Raw genomic sequence first — 25142 nt, 5'->3', positions numbered from 1 at the left:
AAAAGTAGTACTATCAGTGACGATAGTGACGCCATCGCAGCGTCTCCAACAGGTAGCTCATAAGCTAGCAGTAGCTCACCAGCTGATGTTGAGTAGTTCACCAAAGAATATTTGCTTCACCTCATAGTACTTTTACATGTGTTCTATTCAAACATGAAACCTGTATTTAATGACAAATGAGCACACTGAGTGGAGATGTGATTTGTAAATAAAGCACAATTAAAATGTTGGCAGTCACATAAAACACAAATAGCTCACCTCTTCTTTCTTTTTGTCGAAGTAGCTTTAATAGTGCTGCATGTTGGATACACCTGCGCTATCATAACCCTGAACTAGATTTCTATAACAAAAATATGTAAATTGTTTTTTGATTTTGTTAATTATGTTATTTTGAATTAAAAACATAATATTGAACAATTCGTTTCTCATGTATTCGTATTACTCTAAAACAGGCATCACATTAAATTTAGCTTTGTGTTTGTGTCAAATAGTACAACATTTTGTACTTTTGTACTAGTCACACTACTATTGGACTAAATAGGTTAGGTAACAAAAACAGGCTTGACATTTTAGACTCTCACTTTTAGTGCTCTCAGCAACTTTGCCATTAAGTTACCTTAAATTTTGGTGTATAAGCCTCCCCCACTAAATTTAGAGGAAAAGAACAGATTTGTACATACAGTCAAACTTGTCTATAGCGGCCACGAGAGGGAAAAGTGGCCGCTATAGACTGATGGCCTCTATAGACAGGTTGAATTCCAGTTTGAATGTTGACCAGTAGAGAGAGAGAAAAATAAGGGTGGGGGTGGGGAAAGAAAGAATGTTGACCAGTAGAGGGCACTGTGGGACTGCGGATAAAAGTTGTACAGCACTACTAGGCTTGTTATTATCCACGACCCACAGAACAAAGCTGTGCTAGTAATGTCTTACGCTTGTTTTTAATATTTTACTTTTTATACGGCAGAGTGTCATTACAGCTTTAGTTCATCAGGAAGTGACGGTGGGCGTCCCGAGCAGGAGAGCTAGGCTCAGTGCTAGCTGTGAGTGTCGAGAGAGTTGGGAAGTGTGTTTATGTTGGCGTGGATGTAAAGTCCTGCAGTGTTCTCCGCTGTTAATAAAGCCATTAAAGTGCATCGGCGACGTGAGTTTCTCCTTCCCCACAACAAGTGGCATTACAGCATTGACCAGTGCACATTGTCTCACACCACGAAATAAACGGTGTCACTTGTTACAGGCATTGCCTGGACAGCTATGTAGTGGGGCTTGTTTAACCTTTGGCTTGCCGGAAGGAGAGACGAGACGTGTGTGTGTGTGTGCTCTGAGCTGCTCTCTGGTGGCCGCGTTCAATAAAAGTTGGCAGAAGCAACAGGAGAAGTTTCCTTCTTCGCTGGAGTCAGGTCGCCTTTACTCTGGTTCGGAGCTGCAAATTCCACTGTAGTAGCGAATGGCAAAGAAGACGGCTTTTTTTGTGTGTTGAATACAGAAGATGAGGACTTTGATGGATTTGTGGGTGAGGATTGATCAAAAATAACTTGAGTACATTCTAAAATGCTTCAATTAAGTACAACCGAACTCAGTTTTTCTCCCGCTGCCTTTTTAAAAAGCGTTTTAGCGTGCATGCAGTATTATATTGTATTGTAGCGTTGCTGGGAGCACGTCCTGTTCCCAGCCTAATTTGCGGTAATGTTTTGGTGCAAATGCTCTTAAAGTTACATGTTTGACCAGGAAATAGCAAGCTCAAAAGAAGACGGCTTTTTTATGTGGAACAACTGACAGTTTGTGTGGATCTTGTGAATGATTGTGACTGAGCTAGGACTCAGTAATTAAAGTCTACACACGACGGCTTCATTGACTGAAAAACGAAACTTTTTCGTGCATGAAGCTTCTACTTGAGTTGGTAATTTGGCCGCTATATACAGTCAGATATTGAGGGAGACAAAATGGGTGGCCGCTGGCCGCGTTGGACAGGTGACTGCTATACACAGGGTCTATAACATGTAAATTTGCTGCGGGGGATTTTTTAGCGGCTGCTATAGGCAGGTGGCCATTCTATAAAGGTGGCCGCTAAGATAGGTTTGACTGTATATAAACCGCACCGGACTATAGCCGCACATGTCCACGTCATAAAACGGCATATTGTGGCACGCACAATTCCGTGAGGACCACGCATCTCTTTGACAGAAGCCAATTATGAGCTACAAAAAAACTTAAAAAGGAGCTTGTGAGTTTTGGAAAAACACACAAAAAAAAACAAAGAAAGAACAACCAACGTTTTACCATGATGCATTTCGTCATACAAAGCGGATGGATGTTGCTGCAATGCTGCCTCAGTCCACCAGAAGAGCACGGAGGGCGGCTGACATCATTGCAGCGGCCCGGCGGGCACCAATGAATGCTTTGCTTGAATGCAATGCATTATGGGACCATTATGGTACTTGTATTGTATACTTCCCAGCTACCCTTTGAGTGTTAAGTTTCTGTGTGATGAGTTTAGCGTTCTTGTAAGATGACACCGTGAGTCAGACTCTTATATTGAGTAATGACCGCCTGCGATTTCCAGTGGGTTGACAAGCTCGTTGTGAGTGCACTGATAGCTTGTGATTGGCTCGTGCCAAAGAAAGAGCTACAGTTTCCTCACTGACTTGCAAGCGGCACAGTAAAAAAAAAATTCTAGGGGAAACGCCGGGATCTGTGTAGAAGTTTAAAATGACTGTCTTACTGCATCCAACCTCAGCAGCAATGGCGCACTGCGAGAGGCCTTGTTTATGCAGCTCAGTCTGGCCGGGTTCAAAGAGAGAAAGTTTTTTTTGCTTTTGCCATCAAGAGATCATGACAGTGTGAATATCTGACAGAAAAGGACATTGAATCCACATTTTTGCCAACATTTTGGCTTTCAAAATATGTGGTCTTCAGCTGATGAACAGCCTATTTCACTTTAATGCTTGTTTGCAATAAATTGCTTACTCCAATTTTTGTCTCACTCTCATTTCTTCTTTTTGCATTTTGAAGCTCTACTTAGAACCTCCTTAAGATCCAACAGTGAAAAATGTATATTCTTGCCATTTTTTCAGCTGGTCTTAAAATTGCGTGTACATCTTTTACCTGTGAAGCAGCTGGTCGGCGTGTCTTGTGGAGCTGAAGACTGGTTTTTGAAGGACTCCGGGATGGGACTAAGGCTAGGAGTTCTGGATGCATATTTGCGAGATCCGTAAAGAGAGTGGTTCACCTCCTTTTTCCACCGACGTGCAGCTGCAATCTGTGGTGAGATTATATGATTTCCACATCAACATGAACAGTTTATCAGCCCAAATGTGAAGCTCTTAATCTTTGCTTTCTGCTGCACTGTGCAAAAAACACAATGACCACCTTTTCTTGTTTGTGGAGAGACTAAATCAGACCATTATTTCCAGACTTTTAGACTGACATGACTGTCTGAAGAACATGACTTCAAATACACAATTATTGACCTACAAGCTATTATTTGATTAAAAAAAAAAAATGAAGTCAGTAATTGTTAATTGCACAACTTTTCCTGTGTTTATTTAATGAGACGGTACCAATCATTTTGACAGGTAAGCTACGTTGAGCCGTGGAAAATGATAGCAGCTGGTCATCTTCCAGAGAAGGCAGGGTGGAAAAAGAGTGAGCCAGTCCTGATAGATGCTCTTCAAATAATGAATTCATCAATGAAGCCTGTATAAGGCATTTAATGTAATCACACAATTGTCACATTTTCATAATTGGCCATGATGCATTTGCAAAAAGTTGAGTAAAAACCATGGAAATCCAAACAAATACGTTTAGAACTACAAAAAGTTTCTTCTGCCGCTTCTTTTTGTCGGTTAAAGGCAGCGCTGTCTGTGCGTATAGAAATCTATTTGTGGCGGATCGCTGCAAATAAATGAATGTATGGGAAACACGGCATGTAATACAGATATCATCAAATTTTTAAATCTGTAGACAAATTGTCAACAACTTATGGATAACTAGTTTCTATGGCATGCACAATTCCCTGCAAAGATGTCAATAGCAGCGCAGGCAACACAGTGAGGTTGCATGGTTTGGTTTCCCGTTTTGTGTGGAGTGGTTCAGGAGAAGAAGAGTTACACCATGGGGCGTTCCAATTTTTTTCACAGCTGTATGTCAATGCAATGAAAGCATTTCTAAACATACCCCTACTGGCTGAGTAGCCACGATCTTTCAATCTTAGCAGTGTCCCTATAAATCCAGGCTTGCCTTTTTTGATAAACTTGTCTGGTGCACTGGTACTTGGTATTTTAGTCATACAACTGTCTTACATGGCTATGTGATATTACCCTGTAAAGTAGCAAAGACAGCATGGCATGCGCTGCACAACACCTGATGCCTGCGCTTGCGATTTGGCACAAATGCAAATAACCAACCAGCCATAAAATGAAACAGTGAAATCAGGGCTCCAGAATAATTTTTTTTTATTTTATTTTTTTTACTGGAAGCACAGTAGCCCCTGACTTTAAATTTTAGGAGTACATGCAGAAAATTTAGGGCCACAGACAGAAACTGACGTGCAAAGTAAACATTCACATTTCCTCTCATTTTCACTGTATTACTGATAAAGACTTACGGGCGTCACACACGGGAGGCGACATCGCCTTGACTCCATTCATTTTCAATGGAACTTACGCGGTAGGGCGATTATCGCGTGTCACCATCCAGCCAAGCGACACGCAATGTTTGTGCTCGTGCGTGTCATGCGACATACAGTATATACTGTGTAACGAGAACAGGGGTCGGTAACCTTTACTATTACAGCCAAGAGCCATTTTGCTCCCTCTTCCACTAGTAGCGTGGAAAATAGCGTGGAGCCGCAAACCATAACACAGATTATAAACTTTAAATCTTTCTTAATTTTACCTGTGTTTTTTTTACCAACAGAATACAACAGAAGTGCAGTGTGCATGTCTATCAGATGCCAACTGGTGGAATTGTGATTGTCCATCCATCCATCTTATCCAAGATCGGGTCGCGGGGGCAACAGCCTAAGCAGGGAGGCCCAGATTTTCCTCTCCCCGGCCACTTCATCCAGCGTTCGGGAGGCATCCTGACCAGATGCCCAAGCCACCTCATCTGGCTCCTCTCAATGCGAAGGAGTAGCGGTTCTTCTCCGAGTCTCTCCCGGATGACAGTGCTTCTCACCTTATCTCTAAGGGAGATCCCAGCCACCCTACGGAGAAAACTCATTTCGGCCGCTTGTACCCGCAATCTTGTCCTTTCGGTCATTACCCAAAGCTCATGACCATAGGTGAGGGTAGGAACGTAGATCGACCGGTAAATTGAGAGCTTTGCCTTTTGGCTTAGCTCTCTCTTTACCACAACAGACCGATGTCGAGTCCGCATCACTGCAGAGGCCGCACCAATTCGCCTGTTGATCTCGCGTTCCATCCTTCCCTCACTCGTGAACAAGACCCCAAGGTACTTAAACTCCTCCACTTGGGGCAGGATCTCATCCCCGACCTGGAGATGGCATTCCACCCTTTTCCGGGCGAGAACCATGGACTCGGACTTGGAGGTGCTGATTGTCATCCCGGCCACTTCACACTCGGCTGTGAACCAATCCAGTGAAAGTTGAAGTTCATGGCTAGATGAAGCCAGCAGGACCACATCATCTGAAAAAAGCAGAGACTCAATCCTGCAGTCACCAAACCGGAACCCCTCAACGCCCTGGCTGCGCCTAGAAATTCTGTCCAAAAACTAATGAACAGAATTGGTGACAAAGGGCAGCCCTGGCAGAGTCCAACCCTCACTGGAAACAGGTCCGACTTATTGCCGGCAATGCGAACCAAACTCTGACACCGGTCATACAGGGAACGAACAGCTTGAATTAGCTGGTCCGATACCCCATACTCCCGGAGTACCCCCCACAGAATTCCTCGAGGAACACGGTCGAATGCCTTCTCCAAGTCCATAAAACACATGTAGACTCGTTGGGCAAACTCCCATGCACCCTCAAGGACCCTGCTGAGAGTGTAAAGCTGGTCCACAGTTCCACGACCACGACGAAAACCACACTGCTCCTCCTGATCCGAGATTCAACTATCCGGCGGATCCTCCTTTCCAGAACCCCTGAATAAACCTTACCAGGGAGGCTGAGGAGTATGATTCTACGATAGTTGGAACACACCCTTTGGTCCCCCGTCTGGGAACCACCACCAGTATCCAGAGGTACTGCCCCTGATGTCCACGCGATGCTGCAGATTTGTGTCCACCAAGACATGCCTACAGCATCCATGGCCTTAAGGAACTCCGGGCGGATCTCATCCACCCCCGGGGCCCTGCCACCGAGGATCTTTTTGACAACCTCAGCCCCAGAGATAGGAGAGCCTACAATGGAGTCCCCAGGCTCTGCTTCCTCATAGGAAGACATGTCGGTGGGATTGAGGAGGTCTTCGAAGTATTCTTTCCACTGATCCACAACTTCCCGAGTCAAGGTCAGCAGCACACTATCCCCACCATACAAGGTGTTGACTGTGCACTGCTTCCCCCTCCTGAGACGCCGAATGGTGGTCCAGAATCTCTTCGAAGCCGTCCCAAAGTCGTTCTCCACGGCTTCTCCGAACTCCTCCCATGTCTGAGTTTTTGCCTCAGCGACTGCCAGAGCCGCAGACCACTTGGCCTGCCGATACCTGTCAGCTGCTTCCAGAGTCCCACGAGCCAAAAAGGCCCAATAGGACTCCTTCTTCATCTTGACGACATCCCTCACCACTGGTGTCCACCAACGGGTTCTGGGATTACCGCCACAACAGGAACCGACCACCTTACGCCTCGACAATAGAGGCACGGAACATGGCCCATTCAGACTCAATGTTCGCCACCTCCCTCGGAACATGGTCAAAGCTCTCCCGGAAGTGGGAGTTGAAACTCTCTCTGACAGGGGACTCTGCCAGTCGTTCCCAGCAGACCCTCACAATACGTTTGGACCTGCCAGGTCTGACCGGCATCCTCCCCCCACCATTGGAGCCAATTTACCACCAGCTGGTGATCAGTTGACAGCTCCGCCCCTCTCTTTACCCGAGTGTCCAAAACATATGGCCGCAAGTCCGATGATACGACCACAAAGTCAATCATGGAAGTGTGGCCTTGGGTGTCCTGGAGCCAAGTGCACATGTGGACACCCTTATGCTTGAACACAGTGTTTGTTATCGACAATCTGTGACAAGCACAGAAGTCCAATAACAAAGCACCGCTTGGGTTCAGATCAGGGGGGCCATTCCTCCCAATCACGCCTCTCCAGGTCTCACTGTCGCTGCCAACATGAGCGATGAAGTCCTCCAGCAGAATAAGGGAATCGCCTGAGGGAGCACTCTCCAGTACTTCCTCTAAAGCAGGTGTCACCAACGTGGTGCCTGCGGGCACCAGGTAACCCCCACGACCACATGAGGTGTCCGCAAGCCTGCTTTTCATTCAGGTTTTCAGTTAATAATGAAAGAACAGTAGAAAGAAATGCATTCTGAAATACAAAATGTGAGTTGTGGACACCAGCATTTTGTTAATGTTCTGGTAAAACAAGCATATTCGCTTTGTTTGGGTTTAAAATAAGCTCCGAAAATAAATGTTACAAAAATGAGTAGCTCTTGGCCATTTTCATTTTGTAAAAGTAGCTCTCTTGGCTGACACGTCTCTTCAACATTGCGTGGAAGTCGGGAACAGTACCTCTGGATTGGCAGACTGGGGTGGTGGTCCCCCTTTTCAAGAAGGGTGACCGGAGGGTGTGTTCCAACTATAGGGGGATCACACTCCTCAGCCTCCCTGGGAAAGTCTATTCCAGGGTGCTGGAGAGAAGGGTACGACCGTTAATCGAACCTCGGCTACAGGAGGTGCAATGTGGTTTTCGTCCTGGTCGCGGAACACTGGACCAGCTCTACACCCTTGCAAGGGTCCTGGAGGGTACTTGGGAGTTTGCCCAACCGGTCTACATGTGCTTTGTGGACCTGGAAAAGGCATTCGACCGTGTCCCTCGCGGTGTCCTGTGGGGGGTGCTCCGGGAGTATGGGATTGGTGGCGCGCTACTACGTGCCATTCAGTCCTTGTACAACCGGAGCAGGAGCCTGGTTCGCATTGCCAGTAGTAAGTCAAGCCTGTTTCCGGTGAACGTTGGCCTCCGCCAAGGCTGCCCTTTGTCACCGATTCTGTTCATAATTTTCATGGACAGAATTTCTAGGCGCAGCCAAGGTGTAGAGGGAGTCCAGTTCGGGGGCACTAGGATCTCATCTCTGCTATTTGCAGACGATGTGGTCCTGATGGCCTCATCGAGCTGTGACCTGCAGCGTTTACTGGGACGGTTTGCATCTGAGTGTGAAGCTTCTGGGATGAGACTCAGCACCTCCAAATTCGAGGCCATGGTTCTCAGTCAGAAAAGGGTGGATTGCTCCCTCCGGGTTGGGAATGAGGTCCTGCCCCAGGTGGAGGAGTTCAAGTATCTCGGGGTCTTGTTCACGAGTGAGGGAAGGTTGGAGCGTGAGGTCGATAGGCGGATCGGCGCAGCGTCTGCAGTAATGCGGTCGCTGTACCGGACCGTCGTGGTGAAGAGAGAGCTGAGCCGGAAGGCAAAGCTCTCAATTTACCGATCGATCTATGTTCCCACCCTCACCTATGGTCATGAGCTTTGGGTCATGACCGAAAGAACGAGATCGCGGATACAAGCGGCCGAAATGAGTTTTCTTCGTAGGGTAGCGGGACTCACCCTAAGAGACAGGGTGAGGAGCTCGGTTATCCGAGAGGAGCTCAGAGTAGAGCCGCTGCTCCTTCACATCAAGAGGAGCCAGCTGAGGTGGCTCGGGCATCTAGTCCGGATGCCTCCCGGACGCCTCCCTGGTGAGGTGTTTTGGGCATGCCCAGCCGGGAGAAGGCCCCGGGGAAGACCTAGGACACGCTGGAGGGATTATGTCTCACAGCTGGCCTGGGAACGCCTCGGTGTCTTCCCGGTGGAGCTGGAGGAGGTGGTCGGGGACCGGGAAGTCTGGGCTTCCCTACTAAGACTGCTGCCCCCGCGACCCGGACCCGGATAAGCGGAGGAAAATGGAATGGAATGGAATGGAAAAGTAGCTCTCACAAGGAAAAACGTTGGTGACCACTGCTCTAGAGACTTCAAAAAGGGTGGGTATTCTGAACTGCTGTTTGGCGCATAAGCACAAACAACAGTCAGGATCCGTCCCCACCACTCGAAGGCGGAGGGAAACTACCCTCTCGTTCACCGGGTTAAACTCCAACATGCAGGCCACAAGCCGGGGCGCAAAAAGAATTGCCACCCCTGCCTGTTGCCTCTCACTGCTGGCAACGCCAGAGTGGAACATGGTCCAACCCCTCTCAAGAGGACTGGTTCCAGAGCCCTTGCTGTGCGTTGAGGTGAGTCTGACTATATCTAGCCGGAACGTCTCAAACTCATGCACCAGCTCAGGCTCTTTCCCTACCAGTGCGGTGACATTCCCTGTCCCAAGAGCTAGTTTCTCTAGCCGAGGATCGGACCGCCAAGGTCCCCGCCTTCGGCGGCCACCATGTTCACTCTACACCGGACCCCTTTGGCCTCTCCCATGAGAGGTGAGATCATTGGAGGGGGGACCCATGTCATCTCTTCGGGCTGTGCCCGGCCGGGCCCCATGGGCGTAGGCCCGGCCACCAGACGCTCGCCATCGTGCCCCTCCTCCAGGCCTGGCTCCAGAGGGGGGCCGCGGTGATCCGCGTCCGTGCAAGGGAAAACGTGGTCCAATGTTTTTTGTCATCAGAGAGGTCTATTGAGCTACTCTTTGTCTGGTCCCTCACCTAGGACCCGTTTGTCGTGGGTGACCCTACGAGGGGCATAAAAACACCTGACAACTTAGCTCCTAGGATCATCAGGACACGCAAACTCCACCACGATAAGGTGGTAACTCAGGGAGGAATTGTGATTGTACGTTGGTTAAACCTCACTATCAGACACCGTAGGAAATGTGCAGTACAGTGAAATGACAACCTTCTAGCTCACTGGCTAACGCTGCTTGACTTAACTCCAGGGATCTTATGGATTTGATTTTTCTAAACTCCATACTTTTTCCAGACTCAGTTAATAGATGTGTCATTACAGCTGCAACAATTAAACAATGAATCGATGATTAATAGGTTATCCAATTAATCGACAACTATTTTGGTGTTTAATTAATTGTCTTGCAGGTGAGGTTAATTGGCGACTCTAAATTGTCCATAGGTATGAATGTGAGTGTGAATGGTTGTTTGTCAAAATGTGCCCTGCGATTGGCTGGCGACCAGTCCAGGGTGTACCCCGCCTGTCGCCCGAAGTCAGCTGGGATAGGCTCCAGCATGCCCCCGCGACCCTGGAGAGGAAGAAGCGATATAGAAAATGGATGGATGGATTTAAAAACATAAATATCCTGATTTCAGCCTCTCAAATGTGATTTTTTTTAATTTTTATTTCTTTAGTCATCCATTAAAGCGGACCTATTATATTTGTGTTTTATGCAAAACAAGATACTGTATTGACACACATCAGGTTTGACTTTGGAAAACAGTTATCAACATTTTTGCCTCTTTTCTGATATACTCCAGGCCAAACCACTAACTGTTTGTGTTTGGTTCATACTGGTTTAGTCCGTCTAGGGCCTAACCGATTACTCATTTCACCGAAACAAGCTTCAGATTAATCACCTAAGAAAATTATTTTTTGTTGCAGCCCTTGTATCACGTATATAAATTCGGGAATTAATTGTTTTTGTTTTCAGTATTCGGACTATGGATGTCATTATGTCACCGTATAATTTCCAGGACATTACAGCTACGTATCCTGCAGCTCAAACAAAAAGGTTGGTGGAGGATAAGAGCAGAGGACTGGCCATTCAACTTCCAAATGTTCTCCGGGATGCATCACCTACTGTGTGCTCTCACACAAACATGTTAGCTGCCCTAGCAAGCGCCTTAGAAAAACAGACCAATCCTTTTTTTTTCCTTCCTTTTTTTTTTAAAGTTATTTATAATTTTATCTTTGTTTTTAACACAACAGTGGTAGCAGTCTTAGAAACATGAATATTCTTCCATACACGAGTCTCAATTTTTCATACTTTTCCAGACCTGGAAATTTATAAAGTAACATTTACCTTGCCTCAGGAGTAAGATCATAAACACACCTTGTAGTTGCTAGATAAATGTAATCATTGTGGGGCATGTCATTTCACTACAGAAAGGGTGCACTAGAGGCATAGATGGCAAGACACATGCTGATGGATTGATTTTTCCTGACAGTATCAGTGTAAAACAAGCTTTGGTTAACTCACCTTAATCTTCTCAGATGGCTTGGTAGCAGAGCGTGTAAACCTCTTTAGAGGTTCACTTTCTTCAGGCATCTAAGGGAACAGAAAGTTGAGATTCATGATACAATCTCTCGAAATCCCGCATCCTGCGTAGTCGATGCTCCGTCCCCTCCAATGCAGCCTTAATCCTTTCATAGCTCTTCGTTTGGGGTGAGTGTGTGACGTGCACTTCTCTGCCGAAAAGCTTGGGGGGGGGACTGACTGTGTGGTACATGGTGCTGCGACACGAGGTCAGACGTTTTTGGAGGTGCACGTCACGCTGCTCAGTTGGGTTTGGAGAAGAGAGCGAGGCTGCGTAGCGTACAATGTCGCCTCGACGCAGGAGCGTAATCCAAGTTTAGCGGGCACGGTAATCTGCAAACGTTGAATGGAGGCAAACCTTTCACCTTTAAATTCTACATTTTTAAGTGTGGAGTTACTCTATTTATGTCCCCTTGGGGGTGGTCACAATAGGGTTGTTGTTGTGGTTGTTGCCCGGTGCAGCTGGTGAACGACTGTCCCGCATTACATATCCATAACTCGTTCATAAGGGCCATCTGTCGCCTTCATGGTGACAAAACAGATTGTTTGTGGCCACGCTTCCCGTGGAATAAGGCAATCTTTGGGTGAGAGATGTTAGGACATTGTTGTAAGCAGACGATACATGAGTGGTGACTAACAGGCTATTTTGCCACCAGACAGTAGATCCCTGCTTTTCATGGGGGGCCACCTACCAAGGCCACCAGCGAATGGCAACCCCATCAAATAGGCACGTTATAGTCACAAAAACAAAGTGTGATTACAATATTAAATCATATGAATACATTTAAGATGAAATTACATTAAAGAAAACGGATATGTGTTTTATCATAGATTTTGCTGTCCTAATTGGTTAAGAGCAACCCCCCCCCCCCCAAAAAAAACATGCAAGTAACTGATACGTCTATAAAAATGTGTAGTTTTTTTTACACACTGCTCGTTCGCCCTCTCCTTCCAAACCCTCCTAGCTTGACGTTTTCCTCCTATTTCACAACAACATTTGCAATAAAAGTGACTGTTGTAATTATTAGATGAGTTTAATCTCCAGAACCGCCCCCTTCTTTCTTCAATATGCCTCACACACTTAATAGGCACATTTTAAAACATAAAAATGTTTGGTACTCATCACTAATGAATGATAATGTAAGATGGTCAATGATCAGATGCAATCTGAGTCACTTGTAGAAGTTATACTGTTTCACCTTTGCGCCTCCCAAAGTGCGAAATATCAACACTTCACGAATTTGTGGGCTTTTCTAGCAATGGAACATGCATGCTGTACATTTTACCTATATTATCACCTATTCATAAATTATTACTGACTTACGAGAAAAAAAAAAAATATATATATATATACAGTATATATTTTGATAGACGACGAAAGGCAAGGATCACATGCTTTTTCACGGAAATCGGCTGATAATGATCGGTACATCCCTAATTTTAACCAAAAAAAAAAATCTATAAATCTGCAGGGCCATGAATGTACAGGGATCCACTCTAATTATGTTATGATTCTACTGGTCCGACCCACTTGACATCAAACTGTACTTGTATGTGGCTAAAATGTATGTGAACTAAAATGAACTCCACACCCCTGATTTAAAAAAATAGAACAAATGGAAGATGTTATGACACTCGACAGGTTAAAAAAAAACAACTCGTGCTGGATGGTGCTTCCTACAAGTGATGATCAAGGTGAAAGCAGTCATAATACCTTTCTTTTCCGACTCCTGCGACCATCTGGAAGTTCAACAGTGGATTCAGGCTTGGCCACTTCCTGCAATAAGAGATCAGGAAAGGTTTGGGCTCATGCACAGATTGACCATAATCTAAAAAAAGTCTGATTATAAAACTGAAAACCTGCTGAACATGGGCAGACCTTTTTCTTGTGGTTCCTCAATCTGCCTGGGGCTTTTGAGACTGCTGCAGGTTGTTCCTCCTCTGACATTGACATCAGCTCATTCAGCATACTAACCTGAGTGGCTGCATTAGTCCCAGGTTGTAAGGGAACAAAAAGAAAGAAAAAAGACAACTAATAACTGATACAATATGGATACTCTGCAACACTAAGACACTGAATATACTGGATACTTCAGGGATTTCAATCATTGTTAATTTAAGAGTTATGTTTTACAATTTAAAAATGATATGTGCGTGTGTTAAAAATAATTGATAAAATTATTCTAATGACGACTAAAATATTTGTCCAGAGGTCCAATAGAGTACATTTAATTAATTTGCACAGACCCCTTGAATTATTCAGATTAGAAATCATTTTTCCCCCTCACCAGCCCTCACTTGGTATGCAAGAACAACAAAAAATTTAATTTTCCTTTTTTGTTGTTGTTGCAAATGTATTAAAGTGAAAATAAACATGTGAAAGTGAGCATAACGTCAATATAAATCATTTTAACATGACTCAACAAAAAAAAAAAAAGAAAAAAAAAGTACAATATTACCTGACATCTCCACTGGAGAAAGTTCATCTTGTAATGCATCATTTAAATTCAGCTGGGCATTAGTTATCCATTCTATTAAAAAAAAGGATGCATTCTGCATTTGATTGCACACCATAAGCATTAAGTGTCACTCCAATGCAATAACCAACCTGATTCGCTTATTACTTTGGAGTCACTATCTTCTATGGGAGGAAAAATGATCTAGAAACACACATACAAAAGCACAATATGAATAACCTAAACCAAATAGTGATGGATACATTTGTGCAAGTGCAATGCATGCCTTTGATAATGAACACACTATATCAGAGAAAACTTTCTCCACCGAGGGCCACATACTGAAAAGTGAAAGGATGCACGGGCCACTTCGACACTGTAAACCAACACATGTAGATACTTAAGACCTTATACATACTTCAAAGAAAAAAACATATGTTTCCAAATATTTCAGTTTTCAAATACTTGCCCAACCTCGTAAAAAATCCTGTACATGAAAAAACATCCTGTGTAAACAAAAAATATATATATAATGAATGAAAAAACAGTGAACGGAAAAAAAAACCCGTCTACTACACGGATTTCACTTAACGCGGGTATTTTTTGGAACCTAACCCCCACGTTAAACTAGGGAACACAGTATTTCAACTTTTTACTCCTAAGATGTTATTTTTCTTCATATTATGACACTTTTTTTCCTCTCAATTTTTGACTTTAATCATGTAAAATTATTGCTGATTTTTCCATTTTTGTTGTTGTAATTTTTGTTAAGCTTTCTCGTAAAATTATATTTTTAGAATGTGCAGCGGGCCAATAGAAAAAACAGCCGTGGACCGCACTTTGGACACCCCTGCACTTTGTTGTGTAACATTTGCACAATGACTGTGTGCACTGTAACAGTGTCACCATATCATTTTCTAACCTTAAAAAAAATGACAGGTACCATACCTTTCCATTCTCTTCCACTCTGTCTTCTTCTACAGAGATCATGCTGCATTTGCGAGGTATTGCAAGAACCGGGGAAGCACCAAACCCAGAGGGACTGTTGAGGTCTGGCTGGTCTTGTGGGGCAGGCGTCTCATTCATTTGAGGTGTCTTTAACGCAGAGCGCAGCTTGAAGATCCCACTTGGTGTGGGGGCTCGACCTGGTGTCCCCCCCTTCTGCAATGGGGTGCTGGGAGGCAGGTGCTTATCAAAAAACTCAGGAGACAGAGGGCCTCCAAAATGCACTCGCCTCTTTTTCATCTTTGCAGCAGGGGTTACAGAAGAATCTTCCTCTTCTGTTCCGACAAGAAAAAAGTCATTAGCTGTACATTTTCAGGTTGTGCATGTCAATACTGTAAAAATAAATACAACTACAGTACCGGTATATGTATTTTACATACACAGTATTATGATTTTCACAATGCATTCTCTCTGGATCTAAGTCTAACTCAGATGAAAGACGTACCCTTGCATGACTAACTGAGAGCAGCGGGTGTTTTACCTGCTGGCTTCATCACCAGTACAGATGGAAGGGATGAGCTTTGGAAAGCAGAGGAAGAGTCATCCGGTGAAGCTGGAGTCGGGTCACTAGGACATGCTTGGCTGGAGCTTTTAGGTTCAAAAACATTGTCCTGTTGACAGAGAATATGTGACATTGGGTAGTTCAAGTGTCTTCACATAACACAGGTGTGCCCAAACTTTTTCTAAACTTGAAGATGCTAAATCCAATCCAGTGTGGGATAATATACGCTAAGCTATTTGAACAAGACATTCACATCTTGGTGACACAGCGCATTTGTATTATCTAATCATATCTCATTAATAATTATATGAATTTTATTTTCACAATATGCCAAGGGCAAAATTTAATTAGTTGCAGGCCAAAAATGGCTCCCAAGCCACCCCTGACATACCAGTGTTCGCCATACAATCATTTGTACCACAAATAAGCATATTATAATCGCACCGTCTGTGAACGTAGCTTAGAGAACAATAAGACGTAGCAGAAGGGATCAGTGTTGCCAACTCACGTCTTTGTTGCTATATTTAATGAATATTCAGACCCCCTCTTGATACACTTTCTCAAAAAGCTTTTTATTAGGGCTGTCAAATGATTAAAATTTTTTTTTTAATCCGATTATGTATGTATGTATGTATGTATGTATGAAGCAACAGTGCCAAATTCACTTCAAATTTTAAGTCAAGTCAAGAGATGGCACACATGTCTGAAAATGTATTTACCTAACACTGGTTTCTTTAATAGCAGAATATTTTAATCAGACTTTTAACTGTTATTATGAGCAATGAGGAGTGGCGTTCAAAGACACTATGTCATTTAAGTTAAATTCACATGTTTTGAATGAATTTCTGGGATTTCTAAGGACACTTAAATGCAGAAAATTGTACTTCTCCATGAAGAGTTACAAAGTGAGTGATATGAATATCCTGTCCACTTATTGATTTTCATTGCATTTCTGTTTATTTAGCCCACCCATACATGCAGGATAAAGACGTTGTTGTGATGTTCGGAGTGTCCGTGAACGCATCTCAAGGTCTGTCTCGTGACAATGAGGAAGTTGTTGCAATGAATGGACTACAGACATGTTTCTGTTGGAGTTACATACATGGTAGGGCTGGGCGATATGACCTCAAATCGATATTACCTTAAATTGGGCAGTTTTACCTTAATAACGATAAATGCACGATAAATCCCTGACCACTATATATCTTTGCCATCTGAAAATAATTGCAAGAAATGCAAATTAACTGCTTTTCGTTGATTTATTGACCAACCGGCACACATTACTTTCAATGAAATATAATGCACATAATGGGACGCACCTATTCCGCCTATGAAGCCTCCGGAAAATCCATCCAAAAAGTGCCAACAATGCGCCATTTACATAATGTGCTTTGGGTGGTTATGACAGTTTTCATACTCACTTTGCATTTCTTTGTGGAACGCAAAATAAATCTCCCTGGGACTGCGGTCCACAAATATGAATATGAGCTACACATACAGCCACATAACATGACTGGCATCACATCACATGCAATTACAATTCTAATGGTCACTTATCACACTGCACAAGAAGAACGGCATTGATATCAACCCAACCTACCACATTCATGTCAGGTAATATTTTCCAATAATAATAATAATAATAATAATAATATTAATAATAATAACACCACCACATTTATAAATATAGTGACTTTCTCATTCAATTCCAGACATTCCACGGTCATGTTATTTGCCTATATGTGTTTGCCATGTTGGCTTTAGAAACTGGATAGATAACCATCATCAAAATGATCATTTACACAATGAAAAGAGAATTTCACACGTTCTAATTAATTAAATATATTAGATACCGCCGTTAACGCACTATTTTTGACAGCCTTACTTTTTTTTTTTTATTAACTCACTTTTTGTGAATTACATGCACATGCTTCATGGCCAATTATACAAATTAGACAATTACGTCATCTTAGCTCCCCCACCCAACCCACAGTCACAAATAGATTGTAGCCCTGTGATAAATACATTTGCATCATGTCTATTAACTAGAATGGAATATCACCTGTCGGTGTAGCTCCAAGGACGTGGGTGGCTCATGTTCAACATGCAGGGGGAGGGAAAAAAGCACCGGATGGACCTCTTCCCTCTCACTTGATGGCAGTCCTTCTTTGGTGACAATATCACTGCTTTCCTTCAATGCTTTATCCTCCTGCAGAGGACATGAGGGAAGATTTTCAATGCTTTCGATCTACTTGAAAGGCACTAACAGGAAAAGTGATGAGAAAGGAAGGGTGAAAAAAATCACTGAAAAGAATAGTACACAGTATATCTGCCATTGACATACGTGACCAAGAAGCAGATACTGAGAGCAGTCAAGAAAGTCTATGGTCAGAGCGAAACTACCTCCTTGTCACTGCAGTTCAAGTCGAAGAATAGAGTATGCTCTTCTCTAATCTTCACTTGACAGCCTTCCAGGCGGCCCACACGCCGCCTCTTGCTGGGGGCAGGTGACGTCACTGGAGGGTGGTTCTCCTTCCCTCCGTCCTGGTTGTTCTCATCTGAGATAACAAATACACCCCATCAAATAGGCACGTTATAGTCACAAAAAGAAAGTGTGATTACAATATTAAATCATATGAATACATTTAAGATGAAATTACATTAAAGAAAACGGATATGTGTTTTATCATAGATTTTGCTGTCCTAATTGGTTAAGAGCAGCATGAGAGGATAATGGGTAGCATTTTTGTTTCAGCACGCAGCCCATTTGAAAATGTACTAATTACAAAGAGAGAGAGGGAAGCAGTTTGTCAATTACAAACGCAGACAAAAATCTAATTTCCTTCAAACTATTTGCAATAAAACCCCTGCCTGATTAGTTTGTTACATTAAGCTGATGTGTGAGGTTTCATCTGCAATGACTTAACATACAAAACTAAGATATTTTGTTTCGATAGCTTATTTTTAGCATCTTTAATTCAAACAATGAATCAATAGTCAAATAAAACTTCATGTCCAATATTGTATAAAAACCTAATTTTAGTCAAATAAGATTTAATTTCAGTACACGTCAAACTAATAAACGCAAATACAGGACTATTTTTTTTTACTGCAGTGTTTGCCATTTAACATAATTCCTGATGAAGGGTAGAGGAGAAAATAAGAAAAAGCAAATGAAGTCAAGCCCAGATCATCTGATAGGTGGGCAGGGTGTGCGATAGATACTGTCTCAACGATTTCCTGAAAACATGTGCATAGGATTGTACTTAAAGTGACATTATATAAACAAAAAAATTGGGACATTTATGCCTACAGAAAGTTTAAAAAAAAAAAAAAAAAAAAAGCATTACATAATCTACTCTTCTTGGAAGTCTTTCTACAACATTTTAGAGTGTCTGTGGGAATTTTTATCCATTCAACCAGAATACTGTCTGCGAGGTCAGTGGTCACGGATGTTGGATGAGAGACGGAAAAACCACAATATATGCCTTCCGGGAAGGAGCGGTACTGTTGTCATCGCTGCTCTCTGATTGGTTTTCTGGTTTGCTAGCTAGGAGATCACTCAAAAACCATCAAAGCGATTACTAAAACACATTGTGAATGAAAGGCATGTGTACAAATCACGAATCCATTCAATTGTGCTCTTGGATAAAAATGCAGATACAAACATGTATTTTCACCTTTCCCCGTTTTGAGCCACTATGGGATTCCACTACCACCACAAAATTTACATAGAACAGTTCTGTCCGCCAATTCACTTCTTGTCAGACTAGAGTTTGGTGAGGATCCTGATAAAAGCGCAAATACAGAATTAACATTGCCATTCACAAAACAGTATCCACAATAGGGCTGCAGGTAGGGCTGGGCGATATATAATTTTTTTTAATAGATCAATATTTACCTTAAGTTCGATATCAAAAACAACCAGATCGTTCATATCGATATAGACTGTATTTGCGCTGTATCTCCCTCATTTCTCTGCACTGTGTGTAAGCTCCTGGCCCGTCCCCCTCCATGCATCCAAGAGGAGGGAGAAGAGGTGGAGCAGAAGCGCGGCTCAAAGCAACAGCGTCTGCAATGCAAGAATTGGTCAGAATGTGGCTCTAATACGCCATCCTAGCTCAGTAATTTGGAACCACTTCGAATATAATTTTTTTTTATTTTTGAGCACCTTAAAACATGGCACAAACTCCAATACGAACAATGTGTGAAGTTGCGCGCTGGCTGCACCACTCCTGCGACAACACAAAGCGGTGTCCTATCACATTGCTAAAGATATGGTCCCTCTTGCAATTGTGGAAAAAAACGGATTTAAAAACCTGCTGAAAACAATGGATTCACGATGTCCAGCAAGCTTCACAGTCACAACTGCACTAAGTCCCCAACTTACGAACATCCGACATGCAAACTTTCGGAGATACAAACACAAGCCGACTGGTCTATTTATTCATGGATTTTGCCTTTTAGTACTGTAACTCCATTATTTATACTGCTTTATACTGCTATACATGCTTGACCAGTAGAGGGCACTGTGACACTGCTAATGGGACCAACAGGTACAGGAAGCCGCTGGGGAGAGAAAGCTAAATTGAAAGCTAAATTGTAGCTGTACGATGCAACCCGGACAGAGCGTGTGATTAAAGTTTATGAAGAGTTAATAGGCCTGCTTAATTCTACACCACCTCTTTTAGAAGAGTCTAACGACGACGACGATTTGTCCTTTTTTTCGATATCTCCTCCTCCAACTCCACCACGACGACGTATGCTCGACCACTCCTCTTCAAAGGTAAATAACATTTATCATTACGTATTATTATATCATTGCATCCAAACTCATATTTACATACATACGCATATACTGTATATATATAAGCCTGATGCAATTGACAGGTTGGTGTTCCTGGCACAAAATAAGGACATGCTTGTGTCTTCTAAAAATGTTTCGCTAAAAAGAAAATACCACCAATTTTTGTGAAAAGATACATTTCAAGCATAACTTTCACTGTGACAGAAATATTTTTCGCTTTTGTGACAGCTGAAATATCTAAACAACTATACCAACATAACACAAAAATGGGTTGCTTTACAACAAAATAATTTAATTTATTTATTTACAAATATAACACTATGAACTATTTACAATTTTCACATTTGGAACTGAACTATGTGTGTGCATGCGTGTGTGTGTGTGTGTGTGTGTGTGTGTGTGTGCATACATTAAAATTTCCCTAAAATGCATAAACTTCTGCAAACTACACACTCCACACTCTCTCACTTTGGTGGGAATTTCTCTTGGAGATCAATAAAGTTTCTATCTATCTATCTATCTATCCCTTCCTGTCATAAGTGATTCTTCCATTAAAATGATCCTTGCCGAGCTCTTATCAAATGCACTTCTGCTACCTTGTGGCCGTTTTTATGGTTTAAAAGTGCTCTGAAATTTTCATGCATTAGTGCAGAGTTGCATAATTTTTTGCCTCTCGCACAAAAAAATGTAAAAGGTGTCATAAAAATCTTACACTAATAAGGCGGTTGGAATTACATCTGTGACAACATCTTCCTTAATCACAAGCACGGGCATTACCGTTTGTTGAAGATTTTGCAGCAATTTGTGCTGAGGCTGACATCCCATTAGAAAAGTTAGTCAAGCTAAATTCATTTCTGAATTACTGGACAAAATGGGCCAATGATGTATTGCATCAATAAATGTAAGTATTTTTGTATTTAATTAATGGATATTTTATTCACTAACCCAAATAGCAAACACTCTATACTGGTAAAATAAGTGGAAAGGATAAAAAAAAAAAAAACAGAATTAAAAAAAAAAGAAAAATGGAAAAAATGGAGTTTGGGGAAAAAATAAAAACGGATTTCATAAACTCCCCTAAATGCCACAATATAATGAGATATTAACTGTACAAAAGGCGTGTACATTACAATTTTATCCTCCCCAACCAAACGCCACAGATTGCAGTCCTATACTGTATTTGAAACACTGTTACACTGTAAGCACATGGCCCTGAACATGGTGTGTGTGTGTTGGTGGGGGAAAAAAAACATCCCAGAGAATTGCAATCTTAATTTTCCATCCATTTTCTATGCCGGCTATCCTCATTAGTGTGGCGGGGGTATGCTGGAGCCTATCCCAGCTGACTTCGGGCGAAAGGCGGGATACACCCCTGGACTGGTCGCCAGCCAATCGCAGGGCACATATAGACAAACAGCCATTTACACTTACATTCATACCTATGGACAATTTAGAGTCGCCAATTAACCTAACATGCATGTTTTTGGAATGGGAGAGGAAACCGGAGTACCTGGAGAAAACCCACACACACACGGGGAGAACATGTAATCTCCACAAAGAAAATGCCCAACAGATTCGAACCCAGGTCTTCCCAATCTCCTGACTGTGAGGCCAACATGCTAACCAGTAGACCACCGCGTGGCCCGCAATCTCAATTTTAAACAAGAAAATCATAATTCATTCATTCATTCATTTTTTGCAGAACCGTGTAACCCCAACCAATGTGTTCGAACTTTTTTCCCCACTGACCATCGCTTATGGCCAATTAACATGTTACAGAAAATCACATCATAATTCAAAGATCTCATTTTAGTTTCACACATAAAATCTTTTGAAAATATGTCAACCACCACTCAACAGCTGTAAATCCAATGTAAAGCCACATTTAACGGGCATTTAAAATAAATGTTTATAACAACGAAGCACACAGCCTGGTGGGACAATGGAAAGATGCCATTAGGTGTTGTCAGAGTGGGTCTTACACTGTTCATTAATCCACTTTTTTTTGTGTGTGTGGCGCCCCAGACGTATAAAAATCGTCCTGAACGACCCTTTTTGACAAATGAAACTTTTAATCTCGTAGCAATGCGGCAGACTCACCTGAGTGATCATCTCTTGTCTCGACGCATCCGCCAGTGTTGTCGTCCTGCCTTGGCATCGGTTCACAGACCTCTTTCTCCTCCACGTTCATCAAGCTCTGGAAGGCAACTATTTTCTGCTTCAGGGTGGATGCTACCCGTGGAAGGAAGGGACTGCTTCCGACATGCTGGGAGTTCACAACACATCTGCAGCTTAATATTATGACATGCAAAAATGTCTTTCCAAATGTGTTTGTTCTTTTCATTTTGACAGAAAATCGTACTGCATGCAGTTCTTTGAGACTTTAAAATTATCTTATCATGCATCAAAATATTCGAAGCATTTTTTGTTATGAAAAAAAAATAACCTTGAATGTCTGCTTGTCACCTTGACATTCTCACTTCACTTCTCATTTCAAAGCAAGTTATTCATCATTGTTTGTTCGTAAAACTATAATACTCAAATGCATGGGCAATTGTGTAATAATACCATTAGGTTATACAGTCATTCTTCGCCACATCACGGTTCGAACACCGCTCCCTCACCGTACCGCGGTTTTTCGAAAATTCATTAATTAATAAATGATTGCTGTTTCATGGCTGACTAGGTCCTATTATTAGTAACAAAAATATGCATATTTAAGCAAACTGTAGGTATTTTTTGCCCAAATGAAGCTTTTTTTAAGCATATAAATGGCTAGATGAACTAAAATACAAATACAGTATAAGCCAGGGGTCTCAAACTCAATTTCACTGGGGGCCAGTAGAGGTAGAGTCTGGGTGAGGGTGGGCCGCATCAAGTATTGGGAGTAGGGCTGGGAATCTCAGGGTACCTCAAGATACGATACAATACACAATACATCCATGTGATAACACCACTGTTGGTTCAGTGTTGTTTTTTTTGTTTGCCCCTTTAAGTATGTAAGTAACACTGAGCTTGCACGGATGTTGCGGGCTGCAGTTACGCTACTCTTTGATGTCCAGTCGCGGGCCGCAAGATACGATTTGGTGGGCCGCAAATGGCCCGCGAGTTTGAGGCCCCTGGTATAAGCCATTTAGACCACCATTCAACTTGTCACCACATGTCAGTAATTGTTCAATGAGACAAGCAACAAACTTGATCGTCAAAACAGACTTTTATATTGCAGGTTAAAGTTACAGTCGCTTGCTTCATCGAGCATTCGAACATCCCTCACTACGGCGGTTTTTTGAAAATTAATTAACAAAAGCCCGCCGTTTCGTGGTTGACTATGGCCTATTATTAGTCAAACAATATTAAAAGACAAGTTATATATCGTAATCTGGTCAATCGGCATCAAAAATGTTACTAGCAACAGCAATGAGAGGTTACTTTACATCACATTACCTTCACACTGCATGGAGTCAGCCATGGCATGTCTGACATGAGAGAGTGAAACAATTCCGTGTGGAAGTGGTCAGTTTTTGGCGTCTTTCGTTGTCCTTTTCCCCCACTCCGTTTGAAACACTTTCTTAGGTTTAGACTAAACAAATCGGGGCTAACAAGTTAGCTCGGTAGCATGATGTTTAAAGTGGCGGCTGTATCTTGTGTCCCTGAAATGATCCCATAACCTTCGCATTACAGTTGAACAATGTGTTGTAAACAAAAAATAATAGGAGTGTAAAGGTGACTATGGGGTGTTATTTCATGCCTACAGTGCTCTGGTAAAAATCATATTTAGATAGCCACAAACAGGTTTTTTTTATGCTCTAACTACAAAATAATTCGATTTATTAATATTGAATCCTACTTTGAGGATATTCACTTTTCGCGGTCGGGTCTGGAACCAATTGACCGCGATAAAGGAGGGACGGCTGTATCTCACAACAGGCACAATAATAATAATGATAATAATAATGACAATAATAATATCACGGGTTACTGATACGGCCATAGCACATAAGCTAAAACTCATCTCCGAACCCCCGACATCACTTATGCCACCAATTCTCCCACAACATAAACCGTCTTAAAAGCCTTATTTCATCTGATTATATCCACTGTATTGGGGAATACGAATGTAAAGGTGACTATAGGGGTGTTATTTCATGTCAGATGGCTCTAATAATGTTAAAAAATGTATTTAGAAGACCGTAAACAGGTTTTCCATGCCAACAAAAACACTGAATTTATAAACAAGGAATGCTACCTTCGAAGAAAGTTATTAATCGTGGGTCGGGTCTGAAGCCAATTAACCACAATAAATGAGGGATTACTGTATTCATATTTATATTCATATATAGACAGTTAAAAGAGGCCCTCTGATGGCAGCTACAACTGTGATATGGCCCTCAATGAAAACAAGTTTGATACCCGTTTATAGGCTTGAAACGGTCCATTCACGATTTATTAATAAACCCTGATTTGTACCAGTCGACACCTACTTTCATCAGATCCCAGTATCGTCACAATATTGATACCGTGATCAATTTGTTTATAATATATAACATTTTCATACTGATTTGTCAAGATTTGCTAAGCCAGGGGTGTCCAAAGTGCAGCCTCGGGACCATTTTCAGCCCGCAGCTTGTTTTTTTTTTTTTTTTTACTTGTTTTCTTAAAATGCAATCAACCCATTATTGATGAGGTGTTTTATTAATTTGCTTTGTCACCTATAAAACAACACAAACAAGTATGTGTTTCGGTCAGATAGCTTAGCACTGACCTATAGGGGCTGGTTTTAGCATATTTTGTGTAAAAAAAAAATTTAAAAAAAATAAAATATGACTGGTTTCTCACCTGTGGAGACTGACAGTTTAACGAATTCTTCATTTTCTGTTGCGCAATGAAGCGGATGAGTGAATTTGTTTCTGGGGAGCCCCTCACACCAACACTGGACTTTCGTCTTGCCTTTAGCTGTGCCAAACGTGACTTTTCTGGTTCAAGAGGCAAAATGGTGGTCAAATTTGGCTAAGTCTTTT

At 42.4% G+C, this 25142-nt stretch overlaps 1 protein-coding gene across 3 annotated transcripts in view; it reads right to left on the bottom strand.

Annotated features, from left to right (window-relative positions):
- cdca2 (cell division cycle associated 2) overlaps positions 1-25142 on the bottom strand; it is a 29593-nt gene that overhangs the window by 2799 nt on the left and 1652 nt on the right. For all 3 annotated transcript variants that reach the window (XM_054773650.1, XM_054773651.1, XM_054773649.1), the window contains exons 3-14: positions 24961-25097; positions 22225-22390; positions 17721-17875; positions 17380-17526; positions 15297-15426; positions 14759-15090; positions 13963-14014; positions 13814-13885; positions 13234-13337; positions 13069-13131; positions 11298-11366; positions 3103-3256 (exon numbers count right to left, since the gene is read on the bottom strand). In XM_054773650.1, the coding sequence (XP_054629625.1) occupies positions 3103-3256; positions 11298-11366; positions 13069-13131; positions 13234-13337; positions 13814-13885; positions 13963-14014; positions 14759-15090; positions 15297-15426; positions 17380-17526; positions 17721-17875; positions 22225-22390; positions 24961-25097 (1581 nt within the window). The remainder of the gene's footprint in view (positions 1-3102; positions 3257-11297; positions 11367-13068; positions 13132-13233; positions 13338-13813; positions 13886-13962; positions 14015-14758; positions 15091-15296; positions 15427-17379; positions 17527-17720; positions 17876-22224; positions 22391-24960; positions 25098-25142) is intronic.

The sequence above is a fragment of the Dunckerocampus dactyliophorus genome, chromosome 4, assembly GCF_027744805.1.
Source record: "Dunckerocampus dactyliophorus isolate RoL2022-P2 chromosome 4, RoL_Ddac_1.1, whole genome shotgun sequence".
NCBI lineage: Eukaryota > Metazoa > Chordata > Actinopteri > Syngnathiformes > Syngnathidae > Dunckerocampus > Dunckerocampus dactyliophorus.
This window is presented reverse-complemented; position numbering and strand designations above follow the sequence as displayed.